Source organism: Drosophila mojavensis, unplaced genomic scaffold (genome assembly GCF_018153725.1).
Source record: "Drosophila mojavensis isolate 15081-1352.22 unplaced genomic scaffold, ASM1815372v1 contig_231, whole genome shotgun sequence".
NCBI classification, from domain to species: domain Eukaryota; kingdom Metazoa; phylum Arthropoda; class Insecta; order Diptera; family Drosophilidae; genus Drosophila; species Drosophila mojavensis.
In genome coordinates, this window is record NW_025318772.1 from 2,436,180 (window position 1) to 2,454,115 (window position 17,936).

Genomic DNA, 17,936 nt, shown 5'->3' on the forward strand with positions numbered 1-17,936 from the left:
ATGGATCTGCCGTCCGTTTTCTGTCCGTTCGTCTGTTCCTTTTCTATAAACACACACACGCACACATGCAGCAATTGAGTCATATCATGTGTATACAGTAATGAATCTTCATTAACGAACAATATTTCTTCAGTAAATATTTTTTAGTCAATTCAAGAAAAAATTTTATTTGATTAAACTAAAAATTATTTAAAAAACTAAACTAAAAACTAAAAATCGGTTACAATTTTCAACTAATTACAATTTTATATTATTTAATATTCAATTTTTGGTAAGGCTTCTTTTTCTCAGCGTCTGCAAATGTTTGCATCCACTCTAACCAGCCTATACTGTAGCTTGTATTTAGCTAGCTCTGGCTTCTATATCTGTGTGTGTGCGTGTGTGTGTTTGCATCTTCGACGTCGTCGCTTGATGAGTTTTGTTTTAATTCTGCTTCTTGACTTCAATTTCTTATAAAAATTGTATATGCACGTAATAGCTGAGTTATCTGTATCTGTATCTGCATCTGTGTATCTGTGTGCTGCAATATGGTTACTGCTGCCGATGTTGATGTGTTGCCGTTAATGTTATTGTTGTTGTTGTGATTTGGTAAATCTCGCGTAGCCGATTGTAATTATTGTAATCGAGTCTCGAACCGATCCAATCCGATACGATCGCCGTCTGAGCCAGAATAGCATTTAGATGCCGAGGTTCAGGTCCAGTTCGCACACTGATTTGATTTTCATGTTGTTGCCTTTGTTGTTGTTCCATTTTGAGCTCTTTTCATTCTTTTTAGCTGTTTTGATCATTTTGTAATAGTTTTCGGAGCGCACTCCTTAAGTCATCTCCAACGGATGATCGTGTGTAGCTAAGGCTAAAGCTGTAGCTAACTCTGAGCGTGCGCATTTCTCTTTGATGCTGTCGCCGCTGCAGTCGCTGTCGACGTCGCCGCTAACGTCGCGACGTGTCGTTGTCGTTGTGCTTTTTGCTTAAAGTTGATTGACTGTCTGTTCATTTAGCCGCCTGGCTGTCCGCGCGGCTGAATGGCTCGCTCCGTTTGTTGGCTTTAACTCTGGCTCGAACACACAGCACAGCACAGCGACTGCGGCTTGTTGATTTGTCTTGCTGTTGCCTGATGCCTGTTGCCCGTTGCTAGTTGCCCATTGCCCGTTGCCTCACCTGCCCGCCCCGCCTGTTGACTGTTGTTTCTTGTACATTTCGTTTAAGGCCATTATTGTTTTGAACATGTTCAAGTGCCATTCTCACGATTGTTTATAGTCTTTTAATTTCAAGCTCGAGTACAAGAAATAAACAGTGAAATTTAGCAGCAGTCGATTTTTGTTGTTCTTAAACTTAATGCTGCTCACTTCAGTTGAACTTCAAGTGGAACAGAGAACACTCACACACACACACACACACACACACACACCTCGTCTATGCCTCCTAAATCTATGTCCAAACAGAGAAAGGCCGTTACGCATCGCTGCTCTCTTCACACTCTCGAGATGGCCAAAATGTTTGCCCAGTCCAAGCAGGCGTCAAAGCTGTTGCATTCTACAAATACAAATACAAATAGAAATAAAAAATGGACACAGTTGTAGAGATTGAACATTTAATTTCAAGTATTGGCAAATATTTACTCGGTTAACTACAACAAATTCTTTTATTCAAAACAAGATTGGATTTCGTACAGTTCAAAAATAGAAAACAAATACAAAAATTTAATAATAAAGAATAAATAAATAAAAAACATAATAATAAATATATTGAATCATAAATTTACCTAAATAAAAATAGAAGAAAAATATTTTCTAAACTAAAAAACAAAAATGAGTTAATACAAACATTTATTCTTAATTTTAATAGATATATAAATGGTAAATTAATAAAAAATAATTGAAATGCTAAAAATTGAAATTAAGTAACATAAAATTATAATAATAATAAATTAAAAAAATATATATATTAATTTAAACAATAATTATAAAATTAAAATAAAATATTTATAAATAACAAAAAAAAAATTTAAAATATAACAATTAATAACAATTATAATATTAAGTGCGTTAAGAAAACAATATTATATGAACATATTTTTATATATTATCTCAACATCTCATCTGCATATATTCAGAAATATATCTAGTATTGATAAGTTCTTCCACTTAATAATTTACTTTACTAAATTCTATAAGTTATACATATAATATATTCAAATACCTTTTTTGTAGTCTTTAGGTCTTAACGTCTTGGGTGTAGTATATCTTTAGCTTAGATAAACTAAACATTATAGAAAACAAACAATGTTCCGACTTTGTTTTTCTTTAAGCTCAACATACAGCAATAACAGTTTATGATCATTTGACATCAAGTTGTATATGTATATACTCAATTTACAAGCTCAAAAGCTAAATGTTTATATGTCTACATTTTATGGAGCTGGCAGACTAGTCAGAAATTTATAAACAAATGAGTTTTATTTCACTTGAACAATTCGCTCCCACAGCTATAAGATCCATAGTTTACCATATAATTGCATTTAAATGATATGCAATGCATTCCTATTAATTTTCTATTTATTGGATGTTAAGCTTTATGATAATAATAGTTAGGGAGAATACCCAATAATTGTTTCATTTACACAAATAGGCAACATTTGTGCGAACTTTTAGCCTCAATATGTGCTTTTGCCGCTTATTAACCCTTCAAGCCATTTGAGGCACTAACAGCTGACATTGCTCTACTCCATCAATTGTCTGAACGTTAATTAACTAGTCTTGTCCGAGACGTAGTCAATTGACATGCGCCTTGGCCAAGAATCAAATTTGACAGTCAAGTTGGCCGAGTTGGCCAAGTTTGGGCTGAAACTCGCTTAAGATCTACGAAAATTTTCGCGCATGAAACCAAGAAGAAGAAGATGAAGAAGAAGAAGAGGGAAAAGAAAACTAAGCACTGACAATTGATGAAGACGACGACGACAACTGCAACAGCAATTCGAGCCAAGTTTGCTGCAATTTAAATTAAAAGCGCAATTGAACTGGAAAATTCGTCTAAATTGTTTTCACAATTACACGAGCAGGAAGAGAGCCTGAACTATAGAGTCGTGGCCACAATCAAGTCCTGCACCATCGCAAACAAGTCAGGCTATATATATATATATATATACGTGTGTATATATAGCAGAGCATACAATGCATAAAAATTTCAAAACTAATGATCCCCGCACTGAGAAGCTGCTTTTTGTACACAATTTATGCATGTGAAAAGAAAGATCTGCTTTAAAGCTGAGGGGATCAGGCCAAAGCTAGGCCAAAGAAATGCAGCGCTCGCTTTTTGTGGGAGTTCAGCTTACGTTTTTTTTTTTCTTTTCTGCTTCTTCTATTTATTTTCGTATTCTTCTATTTTTTGTTAGCTGCGATAAGCATCGGAAAAGCTAGAAGTTTAGAAAGGCAGCAACAGCAGCCGTAGCCGCAGCAGCATCCGCGCCAAAGCCAGTTCGGGCCAAGTACCAGAGCTACGCTTCTATCTATGTATCTGCAATACATAAATTGTATGTATCTATAGCTGGCCACATACATTGTACTCGCTGTACTCGCTCTCCGTCTATCTGTCCCTCTCTCGCCTTCTCACTCGCTCGCTCTGCATCTATGTAATGAGCATGTAACTAAACTTCTGTGTAGCCAAAACTCCTACAATGCTGCAGAGACACAGCCAACAGCCGAAAGCAACACCAGAGACCGAAGACCGAAGACAGAACACTGTAGACGAAGATGAAGTGGAAGAGGACGACGAAGACCAAGCCATGGCAAGACCTACTGCCAACTCCCTCAATACCCGTTTGCCACAACTTCAATTCAACTGTACTAGGCTCTTAGCTCTTGGCTCTTGGCTGGTTGCCTCTCGCTGCCTGCCTCTATCTGATGATGGCCGTTGAAGTTAAAGCTGTAGCTGAAGAGCGTCCGACCCGACCCAGCACATGGCTCTGCTCTCCTCTCCTCTCCCTCTCTCTCACTCTCTTGCTCTCTGTCTCCCTGTGCACTCTCCAGCAGAGTGTAGGCCCCATCTGTGGCCGAGGTACGCTCGATCGCTGTTTTTGGCCTCAAGTTTGCTTTAGCTTCTACTCGTAAACATGAGGTACGTTCTTTAGATACCCTGCACATAGCGTACTTTACTTTTGTAATGAGATATGTGCGCGGCTTTAAAAACTAGCTAGTTTTTATCGATGAACTATTAATAAAAGTCTATTCCGAACTATCCTAACTTGGTTAATATGAGGGCAGCTTGAGCACATTTTAAGGAAATATTTTTTATGCTTGCTTACACAAATGTGGGCGTTAGTTGGATCCCTTTATAGGGTATAATCTATAGTATAGGGCTAGCTTTATATATATGTGGTATAACTTTGTTTTATATTTTTTAAACAATTTAACAAATTCAACAATTCTTTTTGTTCCACATCTCTAGCTATAATAATTCACTATATAATTTTCCAGTTCCTATAGATATCTAGTGTAAAGTGAAAATTTACAACATAGTTTTATGCCAACTTTGTTAACTTTGTTACCAGACTTCAAATCTTATCTAATTAATAGCTCTTTCATAATTCTATTGTCTATCTAACAATATTCATCCAATCATCAGGGTATTTCGCATTCGCTGCAACTCGTGTAGCTCTTTTAGTTTTCTTGTTTTTAGCTCAGCTTGACTTCATTTGTTTGGCTTTTTTGGGAGACAAAACTGGTTATTACTCTTTCCTTTTATATATTTTCCCCCGTTTGCCTGAACTTCGGTTTTTGGTTGCCGTTTTATTTATTTATTTTTTTTGTATTATTTTTTTGTTTCTGTATTTTTTTAGGTGAGCGGTTCGTGGTCCGTCCAAGTGTCAGGCGGCGGGCGGCTGGCATTTTGGCTCAGTGGCGTATGCAAAGGGGCAAATGGCCAACACATTATGGTCAACTTAAGCGGCAGCTGCCATGCTCCAACTATGGCTGTGCAACAGCAGCAGCAGCATAAAATCAAATTCTTAGCTTGGCCCGCGTTGGCCAAGTTAGTACGTGTGTATGGCTTCTAAGTTTTGTGGGCAGCATCAGCAGCAGTGCCTGCAGCGCTTGGCAGCACGAAGAGAGCAACAAGTAGGAAGTGGGCGCTCGGCCTAGGCTTGGCCCGCATCAACTGGCCCGGCCAAGAAAGCGCACAGCCGAGCCATAGTCATAGCCAAGCCAAGCCAGGCCAAGCTGGCCCAGGCAACTTTTCGCCCGACTCCTTTGTTACATTTTGCGAGAGGTAAACGATCGTTAGAAAGGTTTTTATATGTGCCTCCACTTCGGCAGACGTCCACAGATTTGTGCGCATGTCGTTTTATTGAAGCTGAAGCTGAAGTTGAGGCTGAAGCTGAAGCTGTAACTATCTTACTATGGTCATGTTACCACTGCCTGTCGTTTAAGATGCTTTTGGGCCTTTTTTATACACCCTGTTATCAGGGCTGGCTGGCTGGGAAATAAGGAATATTGCATGGGAGACAGAGGAAAACTGTATCTAAATGAGCTAGAGGCAGGATATCCGATGTAAATAATCTCCTACAAAGAATTACGATTTTACGATTGAATAGGGATCTACATACATTCATTGGCGATCTACCAGTCTGTATACGATATTGTTCTCATTGAACCTCAAAACTAAAAAAAAAGATTTCATTCAAGATTTCCATTCTAGGAAATCTTCATAGAAATCAGCTATAGGGTATGATTTAGTCTAATATCGTCCTATTAAGATCATATATTTTTTGTTCGGCTTCACTCATTCGTTGATTTTGTTTAGTTTTGCTGGCTTTGTTTGCGTTAGCTTTGGCCGTAGTTGCATCCATTTTGGTGGCCCCGGACTTGGACTCAGATTCGGACTGGGACAGACTCGGGGCAGGAGTGCTCCTGCCTACTGCCCGCTGGCCGCTGTAGCTTGAGATGCTGTTAACCTCGTTTGAACTTTGCCATTTGTTTTGAGCCATTAGATGGCTCGCATCTTTGCTATAGCTGTGGCAGCGCAATTTAAATATATATATATATTGCAAACAAAAGGAGTGTACGTAATGTAATTTAATGTGAGTGAGCCGCGGATACGTGTATTTCGACGGGCAGTCAGTCGGACGCGTTGGCAGTTGGGCAATGGCCAATGACATTTACAAGATACAAAATGTAATGGCAATTGCATTTCCAACAGCTGAGATTGCATTGGCATGGGTCAGGCGACGATTTTTCGATGGTTGCTCGGTTCGTTGGTTGTGCCTGGTTACACACACACACACACACATACATACATACATACATATGTATATACCTGTATACACAACCCACTCGCTCTGCACACACCTCGAATTTTTCGCAATGACAAGTAGCCAGTGCAGCGTGTGTGATTTTTTATCTGAACTGGGCTGGGCTGGGCTGATCCCGGGGCTACGACTGGGGCTGGGTTTGAACTAAACGAAGCAGCTCAGCTCCGCTTAGCGCTCGTTTTATATATTACATTGGGTTAACGGATGAGGCCAAACTGTGGGAAGAACTGAGAGTTTGATTGGACCATAGATTGCTACCTTTTAAGGAAGGAGGCCAAAAAGCGCTATCTTGTGTTTCTTAACTTACACATTACATCGATTACACAATTCAAATGAATTCCCTGACCAAACTCTAATTGTTTAGATGCATTTTATAAACATATCTGAAATAAATCTAAATTTTATTTATTTATTTATGTTAAAGAATATATCCTCAATTTCGCAACTTCATTAAGCGTACATGTATTCTCAACTGGAAAGACAATTGATTTACCGTTTTCCAATTAGCTCCATTTCAGCATTCTCGCCATACGTGCTGATCAGAACTTTGCTGGGGCTTTACACAAATCTCTTGGACTAGCAACGGCACCCACGCGAGTGGACAATTTTAGGTGGGAGGTGTAAACAAGAGTGCATATCAATTACAGGAAGCGGAAAATGAATTAAATATTTAAAGGCACAGTTTGCCGATTTCTGCAATGTTTCATTGACAATGCAATGTTTCATTGAGCGGAGACGCAGAATTTGCGTTTCCAAACTGTGTCACCTTGATGGAAAATTATCGACCGCTAGGGCCCTCTAGCTGTTTTGTATAATGGATGCGGATTCGAAGGAGACGCAATAAGAAGACAACTACTGACTGCATGACTGACTGACTGAGTGACTGACTGACTGACAGTCGGGCAACAGCTGCGCGAGTGCGTTGACGTCACGAACCCTTGCTCAGACGCGCCCTACCTTTTGGCAAAGAATTGTCAAAAGAACAAGAAATAAAATCGCGTAGAGATAAATGCAAACACATACATACATACACAATGTACAGCACATATATACATACATATGTATGCACATATATTTATCCCAATACAAACACATGCATGTTGCTGTGACTGTTCTGTTTGTACGTACTGTAAAACCTTTCCCAAGCATTTCACTATTCTTTAACAAACCAACCCCGCTAACGATATCTGAAAAGCAGCAGCAGCAACAACAGCGACAGCAAGAACAACAAGAACAACAGCAGCAGCAGTTAAAAGGTGCGCGCGTCGACAAGCAAACGGCAGCGACGCTTCGTTGTCGAAGTCGACGTCAACGTCTTCACCAAGTCCAAGTTGAACGCGCTGTTGTAATTATTTTAATATAATTTTTTCACTGCGTCATCATTATTTTCTTTTGCTTTTGATATAATTCTTCTTTGTATCATTTGCACACGATTGCACACACATACACACAAGCGCAAACGCAAGCGCAACTCACTCAAATTCTACTGTGTAGCTATGTGTTTGAGTATGTGTGTGGGCTGCCGCTCATTGACTATATGTGTGTGTATATTAAGAGTTCAATTACCACCACGTTGGTGATGCCAACTCTATAAAATTGCATTTAACATATTATAAAATGGTTATTAGAATTCCAATAAGTGTAAAAAATATATATTATATTATGCATGTAGCAGATACTTTTTCTATTTACATTATTAAAAATATTCCAAAATATTATTTTACATCAGATAGGATTTTATGCCGCACGCGTTGGCAGCACGCCTTTCGTTTATGTGTATTGGTGAGCTACGATCGTTCATTTGAAAAGCGACGCTCTTGGTCTATCGCGCTCTTTATTCTCTCTACACTCAGCGTACATGTATACGTCTTGGCTTTGCTGCGAGCCATTGCTCTGCGCTATAGAGTATGTCTGTGGCTTAACTTTGAGTTAGTCTTATAAGAGCTACGTTTGCGAGTGGTTGTCAATCCTGGTGCAATATTCTACGTTTAAGCTGCGCAGTCGCCGTACGATTGCAATTTTGCCTTTTAAAGTTGCACACCAGTTCAAGTAACATAAAGAAAATATAGTAATATTATATTACTGTATAATACCTCAATTTAAATCGCGTTTATTCCCCGTTCGTCGTGCGTGTTAATGTGTGAGTGCTCAATGTGTGATTCGACGCTACCTATAGGAAAATAATAACTGTACATTGCCGAAATTTCAAACTAACCGCAAAAATGTGGAGGCCTGTTGCATTAATTGCCATTCGCAGCTGGCCGCCATGTTCGTCTGTCAATTCAATACAAAATCTAACAATCTGAGCATCAAACATTTCATGTACGATATTAATTTAAACTGAATATAATATATAAAATACAACCAATGCAAAAGTCGTGCTTGGAGGTACATACAAAATGAAATATATGAACATACGTAAATGTACATGTGTGTGGAGCGTTGCCTGTTTTTGCAGTTTTTTTCAAATTGCCGTTGATTACACGACGAGTGACACGCACACAGAGACATCAGACTCGCACACTCTCACACATGCACACATGGGCATCATCATTTTTACCGAAATAATGAGCGGATGCACGAAGCGTTTACAGTTGGATCAGTCGGCTAGCCGTCTAATTATAAATGATTTAATTTCAATAACAATTTAATAAAACTGAATCTGCGAAATGAAATTGACAAAAAGGGAGCAACAACGACAGCGGCGAATTGTGCGGCTGGCAAATATCATGGCTGAATAGTCAGTTGAATTTTTGCCCTCGTGCGTGCTTGTTTGAATGTGTTTGTGTATGCGTGTATGTAATTCGCCATACTTCTTCAAATCGTGGCAGCCATAAGAGACCACAAAACAACAAGAACAACATCGACGGCGAAGACAAGGCATACTCGAGAAATAAAAGCAGCGACGTCAGCGGCGACAGCAGCAGTAGCAGCCACAACAACAACAAGAAGAGGAAGAACAAAAAACAACTGCTGCTATCAACTTGAGCCATCAGCGCAGCCATCGTTACTCACAAATACGTGCATACAGACCAGTGTTTGCTGTTGCTTTGCTGTGCGCGTGTGTAAGCTTTGCTTTTTGCATGTGTTGATCTCTGTGTTTGTGTATATGAATGTATAGGTATGTATACATACAGAGCACGTATATAAATGTGCGCTCTCAATATTTTTTCTGCTTGCAAATAAGCGGTTCTTTCGTGGCGTTGCCACACTACGACAAACTATTTTTATTTATTTTTTTATTTCAAAAGTCAACGATCTTTTTGTTTAGGCGCGAACAAAATGTATTTACACATACACATCAAATGCAAATGCATATGCATACGTGTGCGTAGCTCATTTGCTGATAAGAGTCGTAATGCCTAGAGCATAGCAGAGAACTGAGAACTGATTTGGTTGTCGCTCTTATCAATACGAAAACTGGCAGCAGCGTGGTTTGTTATTGTTGTTCGACTTTATTCAGCACTATCGCTTAGTAATTTAAATTAATAATGAAAGAAAAAAAATCAAAATCAAAATAAAACATGCCAGAGAGCTGAGTAAGTGGACGCCCCGAAAATGGTAAGACTATCTAAATGGAACGGTTCTGATCGGAAATACGTACTACTGTTTTTAGTGAGTGAGGGTCCAGTGTTTCACATTGTTTGCTTAAGTATTTGTGACTAGATCCACACTCATTAAAAACGGTAGTTCAATCTGCGTGAAATATTTGAATCTAATCAAGCGATGGGTTAAGCTCTCTGTACTTTATTATTTAAAAAAATATTAGATTTATAGAACGGAAGTGAGAACGCCTGATAAATGTCAAGTAAAAAGCAATATTTAGATAGCTCTAATGGGCACAACCACTTCCGTCTTCACAAGATCTTTTCCCTCACGTTGCAGTCGAAAAGATAATGTCGATGCAATTTGTTGAACAGAGTATGACGCAGTCGTTTGCACCCGATCGTGTCGTTTTTATTTTATTTATTTTCCTTCTTTTTTTTGGGTTTTCGAACAAGGTAATTAGTCAACTCTACGCTCACGCACACGAATAAAGAAAGTCAACCGAACAGAACGAAATGAATTGTGTTCTAGCAGCTGTAAGAACAAATGTTGAAGAGAGAGACGCAAAGAAAGAGAGTGAATGAAGGGTGCAAACAATGTTGATTTCTTTCCCAAGGGGTTTTCTGGGACTTAATTATACGCACTAAATTAACACTAATGTGTATGATTTTGTGAAAAATCAGCTCAAAATTAATGCAACAATGGCACTTTTATATATCTCAGAGAAAATGGAAAATGCTCTGAAATTAAGTGTCGGTTGCTGAACGAAATGGGGAATATTTCAAGTGGGTCTGTGAAATTTGAGTGCTCAAAAGTGCTCCAAAAGATTTCCATTTAAACAAATACTAAGTACAAGATTTCATACAATACAAAATTTGAGTAGATTTCATTATGTTAAATGTAGTAATAGTGTCAGATCTTAAAATATAAATATCATATTTGCTTTTTCTGGTATTCATAAATTAAATGAGATTTTCCTCTCAAGTGGCAAAGAGTTCAATATACTTTAGTAGTGCCAGTCGAAGCTAGGGCTCAGATTTCTGACAGACAGCGCCCTCTTCTTTAGCTCTCTCGTCTCTCTTTCCTTCTTTCTTTCTCTCTCTCTATTACTTTAATTTTGCTACCGGAACAAATTGCTAAAATTTCTTGGAAGTTTGTTGTTTCCCTAAAGTGTCGCATAGTTTTTAAACTAGAACTCGCTCCGGCTCTCCCTTTGTTTCTTTCGTATTCTATATATTTTAGTTGACAAATAAACAACTAGTGTCTGAGTAAACAGCAATTTCCGTAGAATTGTGTGGCCTGAAAACTTTTGTGCAGATCGGGCAGAAATTCAAACTGCAACGACGCCACGAATCTTAAACAATCGGACGATGGCTTTCAGAGCGGAATAGGGCATGAGGCATGAGGCGGGTGCAAAAATTATTGTATAAATCAGCAGAAAAGGCAAGGAATCGGTGATAAGACACGACTGCAAAATACCCTACTAAAGACAAAAGTAAATTTAACTAAATCTTGAATTTAGATGTATATAAGAGCAAGGAATCAACTAGATATATTCCTATATACATATTTATTGCTTCAAAGACGCCTTTATCTGAAGACAATATATCTCAGTATACATTTCTAAGCGCAATGTATATCCCTAGGCAATAGCCAATATACTCAAAATTACTTTGTGAAATAGGGTATCAAAATAATAAACCTTAATTCGAAGCTTCGAGCTTGATTCATTCATATCGCAGACACACACAGATACAAATGCAAATGTAAATACAATACGCTTGGGATCAAAAAGCAAGCGCCCGACAGAAGAAGTGGGCATGGGGAAGGGAGGAATCGGAGGGGGCTGACAGCCAATTGAGCTATGAAAACCGATCAAAACGAGCCCCAATTGAAATTGTGTTGCCAGGCACGAGCAAACTGAACGAAGTGATATCCGAAAAGTGACCGAAAAACCGAGCCAAACCCATAAGACTAGGAAAATCACCGATCACCAGAGGCCCAGGAGAAGGTGAATGTTAAGGAGGAGCGGGAGGAAGCTCGCCAGTCAAATGCCACAGAAAGTCGTGCACTAGCAATAATCATTGCTTGCAGGATGGCATGGGATGGATCAAATGCATGAAGAGAGCGACCAAGTGAGAAGGAGAGAGAGGGAGGTCTCTACTGCAGCTGCTGCCTGATATTTCTTTTTTTTGCTCTTCTCTGACTCTATTTTGTCGGCGAACATGGATCTAGTGCACGGTTGTTCATGATTAAGTTCGTGACTAGATTTCATGCTCGTCTATTAAGTTGGGTCAATACACACAGCGAAAACATGGCCAAGAGACCATTACAAAGAGAAGAGCCAGGAGCAGCTGCCATCGGGACACGTCAATTAGCCAAAACGCATTTACTTTTGCAATGTGCAAAGACATTAAATACATGATTTGGTCATAAGAAGCATTTTATGGGAATACCATGAATCGATAACAATGAACATGCTACTAATTATATTAATAAAGTTGAATGAAAGGAAAAGAATGGTTTAAGATTGAAATTTCATGTATTAAAGTTAATGATTTTCTTTTTGTAAAATTTTTTTTTATATATTCAACACTAAATGAAAAGTAAAACGTTTTCTTACCGATAACTTATTATCGACGGAAAAAAAACAAGAACGGGGGAAAAAGCAATTAGCTTCCGTTTGGGCTGTGTCTGGCGCATCAATCAGTCGCACAGCACAACTATATTTGTATGTACGTACTCGTATATATGTATGTATGTATGTAGAGACATACTTCTAAATGATTATATTACATGATTGACCCGTGACCCACATAATATGGCAAGCAGAAGCGCGCACACTCACCCGCAGCTAAAAAAAAAAAAAAAACAGAGAGGAGGATGGAAGGGAGTTATTGACCTTTTGGCACTGTCAGTTGCAGCCATTTGACCGTTGCAGCAGCAGCAACTGTAAAAGCCAATGCATGCTGGCTCACACGCCCCCTTACGCCCGCATCCCGATGCTGCTGCTGCTGCTGGAGTAGCCTGATTTGTGAGAGTTTTATCTGGTTTATGGCCATGCGACACGCGATTGGATATCGATTTCAAATTCGAACTCGAATCCGAATTGTAACTGCCACCGCCCGTTGACAAACGCCTCTAGCTACGCAAATATTGTATATGTGAGTCTAGTTGAGGCTACTACTATTGTTGTTGTTGTTGTAGTTGTCAGCGTGTGAACGTATCGAGCAAGCGAGGGGGTTGCCGCAGTTGCGCCTGCGGGTGCGCAGTCTGTCGCAATCGCAGGCGCCAAACGACAGAACCAAAGAGAGAGAAAACACTAACGGTTTCGCTTTATATACCCTTTGGATATGGGTTCCACTGTCTGTCATTTAATGTGAAGTAAACCAATAACCTTTTAAGATTATAAACTTCACTTAGTTATTCGATTCGATTACTTAGTATTAAGGCTCTCTGAATATAAACTGGTCTATATTTATTATATATATAAATACATATACGTATACTTGCATTTCATAATAGCAATTAGTTTCTCCATAGAAATATTTCTAATAATTTAAAAAATATTAATATTAATAATAATATATATAACAAATATGTCGAATAATTTAAAATAATAATATTTAGAATTCAAATCATAGTGAAAACTTGTTTTCTGTCTGCTCTGCAAGGGCATTGAAACCTAGGCCAACCAAAAAAAACTTTTCATTGTTTTTTTTATTTTTTTTTGTATTATTCTTTTAGCCAGTGCTGCCAAGCGACGCAGCTAACAGTGCGTCTAACTGTAACACCTGCCGCATTTAAATTTCTCCAAGTATAATTTCAGTTGCCGCTCTCAAACGAGGCCCGGAACACCTTTCAACCCTGATCGCTATTTCCTTCTTCACGCTACTGAAATGCCAACGCACTGGAAGGCCAATAAAAAAAAGCAACGATTGTTGTGTTATTTACATATTTTCAAAATGAGAGTGCTGCTATTTGTAGGTACACGGACACACACACATACACATAGACACGGACACTTTGAGAGTTTCAACCCCAGCGTGAAAGCCAAGCGCAGTGAATTGCAACGGCGCAAAATTTAACCTCGAACTTCGTATTTGCCGCTGCTCTACCTTCCTCTTGTTTTCCCATTTTCATTTCCTCCTTCCATCCACAATCTAGCTGCAGCCGCGGCCACAATGAGCTGAGGCTGGCGGAGCCGTCAAACGTTGAAACTAATTGATATAATAGTTAAAATAACAAACTAACGAGAAAGAAGTTGGCTGTAACAGCAGCAGCAGCAACGGCGATGGCGACGACGTTGGCAGGGAAGCCGCAAACAAAGCGAACAAAAAGAATTACCGAGAGCTGACTGCGTTGGCGAAGTGCAAAACCTTTCCAATTTGAAAATAGCTTTGTGCTGTGCTGTGTGCTCGTTCCCACAAACAATAACAGCAACAAGAACAACAACAGCAGCAGCAACTACGACTGCCATAACCAGAAGGAGAACAACAAGCTCTATGGTGGCAATTGCAAGTAGAAAAGAGGCGAGCAGAAGTAAGCGGTCGGTCGGTCGGTCGATCGCAGCCAGCAGCAATGAAGATGACAATGCAGCGATTAAAGCAAAGCAGAACAACGCAGCTTGAACTCTGGTCAGCGACGTCTTTACTGGATATACTGTTCCAGCAGAACGACTACTGCCGTGGCAGTGGCAGCGGCAGCTGGAAAATGCTTGTTCCAATGCGTGGCATTTCCGTTTGCCCGCGAGGATGATGCTACAGCAAACACTTGTGCTATGTTTACAGATCATTCGGCCGGACGAGCCAGAATAGTAATCAGATTTATTGAATCAAAATAAAATATGTATGCAATTTATTGAAGCGTTTTGTCTGTCTTTGATACGTAAACTTAAGTGGTGCGTGCTAAGCGAGAGGAAGTACGTTGGGCATATACATATATGAGCAGCCCAAAGGCTGGGGGCATGTTTTAATAGTCAAAAATGCAGCTGCTGTAGATTGCAGATTTATAGATAAATATGTAAACAAATTAGGATTTGAATTCTTTGTTTAAGAAATTCAAATAAGGCGATAGTTATCGATAACTTCAAGAAGTGTTGTAAAGAACTGATTGTGATACTTTTCAGCACTGATGAACCGATTCAACCGATAACAGCATACTCGATTTGTTTACCGATTCATTAACCTGAAACAAGTTTTGCGCGCCAAAGTAATTTTGATAATAAACTCAGTTTAATTAAAGCGCTGATTAGCTATTATTAATGGCTTGCGGTTAATTAATTTAATCTATAATTTAAATAACACTTGTATTTGCGATATGCATATATGCGTATGTGTCTGCTCATGACCATTTTCATTCATGTTTACCTTGATTTGCGCTCGACTTCGACTTCGACTTGAAAGTATGATGTGTTTTATGTGAATGCTTTGCTTTTGCTCTCACACGTAACATGCAACCAACGTAACGAAGGCGTTGCAGGCGGCCGCCATAAATTACCTGTGTAATTGCAGACAGATAAAACAAAAACAACATATTTATGAGAGTATTTGTATGAGCACATGACTCTAGCTATGTATTTACAAGCAGACCATAAACAAGCTGCGCACATTAATGCCAATTTTGTTTGGCCAAGTGATCATCCACCCACCCCCTTGTGAGCCATCTAAGTAGTTCAGCTCGCGGTAATTAAAAGCCCTAAACGTTGACCATGAACTGATCTTGGCTATAACTCGACGCGGGCTGCTGCTGCTGCTCACCTTCGCCTTAACTTGCCACGCCCACTGAGCTTACTGTAACTTTTCGCGCGTCTACGCAATGTGGGTTACGGTTACTGACCCACCTAACGGCGCTGGATTCGGCATCGCATTTGTGCCACTGTCAGTTTGTGTATTTGGTTTTAAGCGTTTACCTCTCGCACACCAAATCCGTCGGCGCCGTCATCGCAGTCGGCGTCGGCGTTGGCGTCGCTGCTGGCCATTGTTATTATTGCTATTAACACGATTTTGAACAATTTATGCTTCATTTTTATGATACCCAGTGCAAGTGATTAAGGGGTATATCGATGCTTTAAGGCGACTCGCTTTAAGGATCAATGGATACTGGATTTGGATTATATAGGCAGAGGAATCTGTTTGATTTCCAAGACTGCCTTTTGAGATGGTAAAAAACTATATGAATAATGTCTATCATTCAAATTGTATATACTACATTTACCATCGTTTACAGGGTATCTCTGGCTCGGCCGTATTCGACCGCAGCAGTCTTGTTTTGGTTTCTTTTGTTGGGTACTTAGCGGCCAATGGCCAACTACCGCATTTCGCTGGCGCACCAGTTTCAATTTCTGATTGCCGCTCGACTCGGACGGATCGCACAATTCCCGCGTCTGCCTCTGCGTCTGATTGAGCATAACAAGATGTGGGCAATCGTACAGGTGGGTTTGGTGCTGCTCCTGGCTGTGCACTGTCAGGCGAACAGGGTTGTGGACGACATATGGAGTGCGTTCAGAGGCGTCACCAATGACAGCGTCTTGCTGGAGCACATAATACCGGAAATGTATGGACCGAGCATGCATCAAGCGAATCCAACCTTCACATTCAAAATGCCCAACGGGCAGCGCGATGGCTTTGAGTTGTTGACAATGCAGCGCTCCGACTTTGCGGAACCAATCTTTCCCAATATCACAGCGATGCCTCAAGTAGCGGCAATCAAGTCCAATCTGGAGGAATGGCAGCAGCTGGGTTTGCCCGGCTGGACGGGTGAATTGCAGGAGCAGCAGACGTGGTTGGAGCAGATACACAAGTGGGTATTGGTTGGTATATGTAGAAGGAATCATTTAACCATCGAAGATCTTCCCACACAGGGAGCCAGCGCAGCAACAGCTGAGCTATCCAGAGTCCGAAATTTTGCTGAATCTGAAGACCCAAAAGCTGGATGGCCATGTGACCGATATACGTGTGATAACGTCCAATCCGGCGGAGGCGCAGCTCGAGGATCTGCTGAATGGAGAGAACGTGTATATAGCGCGCGCCAACGATCCCTTTGGCTACTCCATGAAGTGGTCATTGAGTAACGAGACTGAACCGCCAAGGGATCGAGGCAAACGGGATATCGCCAAGCTCTACTCCATGATAAAGTGCTCCACGAACTGTGATCCATTGATCTACAAGGGCTACGGCTGCTATTGCGGCTTTGGCGGCCATGGAGTTCCCAACGATGGCATCGATCGCTGTTGCCGTCTGCACGACAAGTGCTACGGCCAGAGCAACTGCATCTCCTACCTCGAGTACTTTGTGCCCTATGTGTGGAAATGCTATCGGGGAAAGCCCCTGTGCGCCATCGATCACGGCGAATGGGGTGGCCCCGACTCCTGTGCGGCTCGCTTGTGTCAGTGCGATCTGCGACTCTCGCGCTGCCTGCGCAAATTCTATTGCCCGCATCGACGCGCCGTTTGCCACTCATCGCGCTCCCGACGACTACAAAATTTGATATTCTTTGATTGACGTGGATTGGATTGGATTGGATATGCTATATATTAATTGATGTAATATAGAGTCTATAATAAGAATGAAACTCTTGGTTAGACATTGAACTTTGGTTACTAGCGGCAATTAATATATACATACATATTGATTAGAATATATACATATATAAATATTTTTTTTTATATATGTCATCATATATTTTTAAAGCTACTTAACTATTTTTAAGACAAACTATTGTAAGCAATTATTCCATTCAAGCGATCAGCTTATATGTTAAAGATCCATGAATTTATAGCTGTTAACTGTGAACTGTCAATAAAGTTGCCTCTATAACTAACTAAATAAATATTTGCACATTTTTATATTATTATAAAATACTTTATTTCTGTTTATTTTGTCTTTATTTAATATAAAGATCTTATAAAGTTCACTTTTAGCAAGCAGTTTTTCATTTTATTTATATTATATGTTAAGGCATTTGGATATTTGCCTTCTGAAATATTATTATATTATTATAAGAAATTGAATTATTATGAATTATTAATTGAATTATTATCGAAATTGTATAGGTTAAGTAATTGAAGCTGAACCACTGTACAGAG

The 17,936-nt window shown here is 39.7% G+C and overlaps 1 protein-coding gene and 1 long non-coding RNA gene across 2 annotated transcripts; one reads left to right on the forward strand and one right to left on the reverse strand.

The window, feature by feature from the left end:
* Window positions 1-1,326: 1,326 nt before the first annotated feature.
* Window positions 1,327-7,496, reverse strand: LOC122757008. Its single transcript, XR_006356893.1, has 2 exons — window positions 2,200-7,496; window positions 1,327-1,533 (listed from the first exon to the last, which is right to left on the reverse strand). It is a non-coding gene; the product is annotated as an uncharacterized LOC122757008 (long non-coding RNA).
* Window positions 7,497-9,987: 2,491 nt separating this feature from the next.
* Window positions 9,988-17,800, forward strand: LOC6586961. The gene is made up of 3 exons (XM_044008039.1): window positions 9,988-16,012; window positions 16,079-16,651; window positions 16,713-17,800. Exons 2-3 carry the CDS (start codon window positions 16,152-16,154, stop codon window positions 17,350-17,352), a joined length of 1,140 nt encoding a protein of 379 aa, XP_043863974.1. The 5' UTR covers window positions 9,988-16,012; window positions 16,079-16,151; the 3' UTR covers window positions 17,353-17,800.
* Window positions 17,801-17,936: the final 136 nt, after the last annotated feature.

Coding starts and splice junctions, on each gene's coding strand:
- LOC6586961 (XM_044008039.1), top strand. CDS start 16,152: ATGGCCAACTACCGCATTTCGCTGGCGCACCAGTTTCAATTTCTGATT. Junction 16,652..16,712: donor TGGTTGGAGCAGATACACAA/GTGGGTATTGGT, acceptor CTTCCCACACAG/GGAGCCAGCGCAGCAACAGC.